This window comes from Cricetulus griseus, chromosome 10, assembly GCF_003668045.3.
Source record: "Cricetulus griseus strain 17A/GY chromosome 10, alternate assembly CriGri-PICRH-1.0, whole genome shotgun sequence".
NCBI lineage: Eukaryota > Metazoa > Chordata > Mammalia > Rodentia > Cricetidae > Cricetulus > Cricetulus griseus.
In genome coordinates this window covers 15277009-15283642 of record NC_048603.1, presented here as the reverse complement: position 1 = coordinate 15283642, position 6634 = coordinate 15277009, and the positions used below count along the sequence as shown (strand labels likewise).

Genomic DNA, 6634 nt, shown 5'->3' with positions numbered 1-6634 from the left:
CCATTCTGTCCCAGCCTAAGGTGAAGACTAAAATACCATCCAGGCAATGGTGGCGCACACGTTTAATTCCAGCACTAGAAAGGCAGAGGCAGGCGAATCTCTGTGAGTTCAAGGCCAGCCTGGTCTACAAAGCTACACAGAGAAACCCTGTCTCAAAAAAACAAAACAAAAGACTAAGATAGCATGCCGGAGGAATGGTTGGACTCAGCTAGTGTTAACAGTTATTATCAGAGAGAAGGTTCAAAATATCCTTCTTCTTGGGAGAAAACAACCACCCCACCCCTTTTCCTCCAGACATACTCGGGGATCCCTGCTACCCAAACTGAGCTAAATCATAATATGCATTGGGTCACATCTATTTTCTTATACCATGTTTCAGCCATGGCGGCTAAGGACTGCCCATCACTGTGGAGCTTTGGAACAACAAAGACGTTCAAAATTCCCGTGGAGCATTTGGATTTCAAGTATATTGAAAAATGTTCAGACGTGAAACACCTGGAAAAAATTCTCTGCGTGCTGAGGTGGGCATTTAAAAAAAAAAATAACTTCGCACTTTAACATGCCAGTTTTTTTGTTTGGTTTGGTTTGGTTTGGTTTTGGTTTTTTGAGACAGAATTTCTCAGTGTAGCTTTGGAGCCTATCCTGGCACTCGCTCTGGAGACCAGGCTGTCCTCGAACTCACAGAGATCCGCCTGTCTCTGCCTCCCGAGTGCTGGGATCAAAGGCACACACCACCAACGCCCAGCTCAACATGCCAGTTTTAATGATACCATTGCCCTCTATTTGTGAAGTGTTAGGGTAGGGAACTCCCAAATATTGAGACTAGAATGTGGGTTCCATGTTGGTTTACACTGTGATTCTGGAGGGCTCTGGCCCATGTACTTCCCACGTGGGACATAGGTTGATTTGGATCCAAGGGAGTCGTCATCTTTGCTCTGCATTGTCCAAGAAGAGGTAAACCAGGCATAATCGCAGCTGCTGGCGAAGGCGTGACCACACAGGGTGACTCACTGCTGCCTGGTCACAGGGAAGATGGTGGGGGGTCCTGAAACAGGAAGTTACTAGAGCCCCACTGTGGTGCTGTCAAACTGCATGCATCCCTGAGTGTGTGTGTGTGGTTGTTAAAAATACAGGTTGAAGGGACTCGTTCCCAGCCATTCTACTTCAGAAAGCCTGAGGAGGAAAACTGTGCTGTTAACAACGCAATGGATTGTTGTGTGGGGGTCTCGGGAAGCGCTGCCCTGTGGACTGCCAACCAAACCCCGTTTGGGTTTCCTTCGAGATTTGATTTGGCAAACTCTTGCGGATCGTGAGCCAACCCCCTTGCCAGGACATAGTTGGCGATGCTTGGCTCTTCACTAATTCTTGTTTTTATTTTCTCTGACCCTCCCTGCTTCAAATAACACAGATTTATTCATTTTGATTTTGTATGTACGTCTACATATATGTACCACATGTACGCCAACGCCCAGAGAGGCCAGATAACTTCATTAGCTTTCGAGGGAAGGAATTCTGTTTCTTGAGTGGTTCACTTTAGGGGTGTTTTGACTAAGCTGTTTCTCTGCCATTTTCTCCTCCTCATATATTTAAAAGAAAGAAAGAAAGAAAGAAAGAAAGAAAGAAAGAAAGAAAGAAAGAAAGAAAAAAGAAAAGAAAGTGACAAGGGCTGGGGATGTTTTAGAATGCTTGCCTACTATTCAGGAGGCCCTGGTTTGACTTACATCAATGGAATTTGGTGCCAAATGCTTGCAATTCCAGCACCAGGAATGTGAGCCCAGAAGGATTAGAAACTCATGCTGGTCCTCAGCCACATATGGAGTTTTATGAGAGTTATATGGAGTTATACATCAGCATGCACCATACGAGACCTTGACTTAAACTCCCTGAAAAGGAAGCCTATGTTATCTCTCATCTTGACTCTAATAGCGAATTTCTGAGACGTTTTCAAATTGCCTTGTCTGCATAAAATGAGCATATATGTTAGGTAGGATTCATAAACTTCAAGTTTATTATTTTATGCATATGGGTGTTGTGCCTGCAGGTAAGTCCATGCATACAGCCACCATGAAGGTCAGGAGGGTGGAGGGCGTCAGGGAACCTGAACGGGAGTGACAACCTCTCATGCATGTGGTGCGCACTGTTTGCTTTGGAACCCTCACCCCCGTGTCTGCCTTGGATTCACTTATACGAATGGCCAATGCCGAATTCCAATCTTGCACAGCCCTTGAGAACAAAGAACCCCGGGGGTCCCAGGTTACCCAGTTGGCAAACCAACAGTCTAGAGGGCCTCTAAATAAGGTGATAATCTAAAATTATAACCGCTCTTTAAGGTCCGGTGAAGAGGGCTATTATCCTGAACTCACAGAGTTTTGTGAAAAGCGCCTCATGGGCTTGGCTCCTGGAAGTCGAGCTCTGAGGAAAGATAAGCCCGCAGCAACGGCGTCCAGCTTCACAGCGGAGGAATGGGAAAAAATCGACAGCGACTTAAAGGTAGAGTGAAGACCAGTTTGGGGCAGCGTGTGTGTGGCTTGACATCTTCGCCTTTCTGCTTGTCAGTGGACGGCTTTTAGTGGTGGCCTCTTTTGTTTTGTTTGTTTGTTTTATGGAGACAGGGTTTCTCTGTGTAGCTTTGGAGACTGTAGACCAGGCTGGTCTCAAACTCACATAGATCCAGCTGCCTCTGCCTCCCTAGTGCTGGGATGAAAGACATGCGTCACCACCACCTGGCAAATGCTGGCTTCTTAATTCTAGACTAATATTGTGAGTTTGTGTGTGGGGATGCATCCTAAATTTCTGTGTCATGCTCAACCACAACCCAGTCACCATCCTTACCTTTAGATACAGATACTTGGGGCTGAGAGTGTTACCACCTGTAACCCTGGCACGTGGGAGGCAGAGGCAGGAGAATCAGAAAGAGCTGGAGCCTGGTCACACAGTTGGTGGGAAGACTGTCACGAGAAACAAAAGCAGAGAAACTCTATGGCTGGCTGTGGGGCTTTAAATCTGCTTTTGTACTTTCTTGACGATTATAAGGACTCAGGTTATCTTGGCAAAGAATTTAAAAATATTTTTGTTGGAGAGAGAGAGTCCGTGTCTGGGTTGAGGATGGCTCTGAGCGCCTAACCTCCGGCTTCTGCTTTGTAAGGGACCGCAGGCTTGTGAACCACACTGGGGTCTCTTTCGTCTTGATGGTAGTGCTTTTATAGTAAATCTTGAAATCTGGTAGTGACAGTTCTTAATTCTGTTGTCTTTGCCAGGGTCACTGTTGCTGTGCTGAAACACCACAGCTGAAAGCAACTCAGGGAGGAAGGGGTTATTCGGCCTACACTCCCACATCACAGTTCCTCATGGAAGGAAGTCAGGGCAGGAACCTGAGGCAGGAGCCGATGCAGAGGCCATGGAGGGGAGCTGCTTACTGGCTTGCTCGCCATGGCGTGCTCAACCTGCTTTCTTACAGCACCCAGAACACCAGTTGTGGGGTGGTCCTCCCCCGTCAGTCACCAATAAAGAAAATGCTCAACAGTCTTGCCTGGCAGCCCATCTTCTGCAGGCATTTTCTAAACTAAGGCTCCCTCCTCTCAGACAACTCTCGCTTGTGTCAAGTTGACAGAAAACCATCCAGAAACCCGTTCTTTTTGTTAGCTGCTGTGCTTTGTTCTGGTCCTCTGCTTTGCCAGTTTCTATACAATAAATGTGCTTCTGGTTGGACTGAACTCTTGAATCATTCTGTTATTGATATTATATTGTAGCTCAAACTGGCCTTGAATCTCGGTCTCTTACCTGTGTGTATCAAGGGCTGGGGTCGTAGGGTGCTGCACTTGCTTTGTGAATCAGTTTCAGGAGAACTATAACATCTCCTTGTTTTGTTCTGTTCCCTCTCGAGAAAGGGTCTTTCTATGTCTCCCCGGCTGTCTCGTAATGCACTGTGTTGAGGAGACTGGCCTTGGTCTCACAGAGAACCACCCGTGACTAAAGACATGCTCCAGCACACCTGTCTGCGCACTAGACCTTAGCAGTATTTCGGCTCCCACTTATAATGTTTTCCCATTCATTTAGCTCTGCGAAAGAGTCTGTTTCCTACCCTCACAGATGAAATGAGCCTGTCAGCACTAAGTATAACGTTAGCTTTAGATTTTATGTAGGTACCCTTTGTCAAACTAGGAAGCTCACTCCGATCCTTGGTTGGTTTTTGTTTGTTTGTTTGTTTGTTTGCTTGCTTGCTTTGTTTTGAGATAGGGTCTTTCTATGTAGCCTGGGCTGTCCTGGGTCTTTCCATGTAGATCAGGCTGTCCTGTGACTTTCCATGCAGACCAGGCTGTCCTGGGTCTTTCCATGTAGACCAGGCTGTCCTGGGAGTTTTATATAGACTGGGCTTTCCTGGGTCTTTCTATGTAGCCTGGGCTTTCCTGGGACTTCTGTGTAGTCCAGGCTGTCCTTGAACTCACAGAGTCACTCTCCTCTGCCTTCTGAGTACTGGGATTAGAAGCATGTGCCACCACACTCTATCTGTTCCTTGTTCAATAAGAATTTTTTTCATGAGCTTGTTTTAAATTTTGTAAAGAAGACGTCTTCAGAATTTATAGAGCTGATAAACAGTTTTATTTTGGTCTCTAAATATGATTTAATGAGATACACAGACATTCCATGCACACAAATGTGTGCGCGTGTGCGTGTGTGGTGTGTGTGTGTGTGTGTGTGTGTGTGTGTGTGTGTGTGTGTGTGTGTGTGTAGTATGTATGTGTGTGTGTGGTTCATGTTGGCGGAATTTCATTGACCTGTTTGTTTATTTATTTAGTGTGTGTGTACATGTGGTGTAGCTCATGTATGTATGGGTACACGCACCTGTGTGTGTCCTCAGAGGGCATTCAGTATCCTCACTGTCACATTGCTCCGTCCTGTTCCTTTGAGGCAGGATCTCTCCCTAAACCCAGAGCTTGCATGCTTTTTGTTTTTGTTTTTGCTAACCCCCTTGACCTTTCTGTTTTCACCCCCAGCATTGCTAGGGCTACAGGTGTCCATGAGACCACTCCTGGCGTGTTATGCGACTCTTGGGATCTGAACTCATGCCCTCATGGTTGCGTACCAAGGGGTCGTAGCCATAGAGCCATCTTTCCAATCCTGGAATTTAAGTATAAATTGTGTATGAGTTTATAATTACCACATTGATCTTTAAAGGTCAGCTTTATATCGTGTGATCTTGAATTCATAGATTAGTTCTGAGGCTTTATGTAGATGCATTGGATTTTGTTTTATCTTTTGAGACATTGGAACTTCTACTTGATACTTTTTCTAGTCCAGTCCAGCCAGGCTGCTATTTATTTGTTTGTTTGTTTATACTTGCCGTATTTTAAAACTACATTCATTTATTTGTTGTGTGTGTGTGCAAGAAAGAGATATCACAAAATTGTTTTTAAATGTACTGCTCTGGCAGGGAAGATGGCTCAGTAGGTAAAAGCCCCTGGAACCCGAGCCTGATGACCCGAGTCATCCCCAGAGCCTAACAGGGTGGTGTGCATCTGTAATCCCCGAAAGTGGGAGGTGGAATTAGCCAGAAGGTCTAGGGCCAGCCAGGCTGGAGCAGTCGCTGCAGCAGAAAGGAGGGCAGAGTGTCCCTAACAAAGTGGAAGGCAGGACCGTAGCATATACACAGCCTCCCTCCCTCCCTCCCTCTCTCCCTCCCTCCCTCCCTCCCTCTCCTTCCCGCCCCACCCGCTCCAGCTGTTTTTATTTTATCACTTTCTGCCCATTGGCCTCCTTGTAGAGGGCAAACAGCTCATCGTGAGTCGTGGAGGTTGCTTTCCTCCGTCGCAAATCCTTTTTTATCCCCCACTTAGTGAGCTGTCTCCTCATGCCCCTGCTTTTCATCTTCGCCTTCATCGAGTCCTTCAGGTTTTTGTTTGTTCGTTTGCCATCCTCTTTGTGGTGTGTGCATTTGTATTCACAAGTGTGTTCACACGTGTGCGCCCATCCGTGTGGGACCCAGAGATAACCATCGGGTGTCTTCCTCAAGCACTTTATTCTCCACTTTATTTTGGGGACAGGATCTCTCTGGACCCGGGCCTAGCCTTACTGATTATGCCAGACTGGCCAGCCAGGAAGTCCCCCACCCCCTCATCCCCCACCCCACCCCCACCCCGGGGATGGTGAGGGAATTACAGGTGCAGGCCTCCTCACCAGGTCCTCGAGCTGTGTGTCCAGCCCTGTGCCACCCAGGCCGTCACCCACCTTCATCGCTTTCTCCTGTGTGTTTCCTGTCACTTCCCTGATGCCCTCCTGCTCCCTTCCCCCCTCCACAGCCCTTGTTTTCCATTCCAGTCTCTCTTCCCTTGCTGCTTTTCTTTTCCTCGCCTGGCGCCCTCCTTTTCAGCCACTCTTCCTCCAGCACAGATCGCACTGACAACGTCCTATGTTAGCGAATTCCAAAGCTCTGCCAAATATTAAAGCCGTCAGTATGTGTTTACTGGATAATAAGTGATACAAATGTCACTGGTAATGGGGAAGTCTCTTTCTTAAGCTTTTTTCCTGGCATCTCTGAACACACGGCTTAGAATGTAGGGTGTGGGCCGCGTGTGGCGGTACATGCCTGTACTCCCAGCATCTGGGAGGGACAGCAGGAGGATGAAGAGCTCAGGGG

General features: G+C 47.2%; 1 protein-coding gene across 1 annotated transcript in view; it reads left to right on the top strand.

The window, feature by feature from the left end:
• The first annotated feature begins 309 nt into the window (after positions 1 to 309).
• LOC100756676 (sperm-associated antigen 1) overlaps positions 310 to 6634 on the top strand; it is a 57470-nt gene continuing 51145 nt past the window's right edge. The window contains exons 1-2 of the mRNA XM_035449652.1: positions 310 to 521; positions 2331 to 2490. Of these exons, the coding sequence (XP_035305543.1) occupies positions 340 to 521; positions 2331 to 2490 (342 nt within the window). The 5' untranslated portion in view covers positions 310 to 339. The remainder of the gene's footprint in view (positions 522 to 2330; positions 2491 to 6634) is intronic.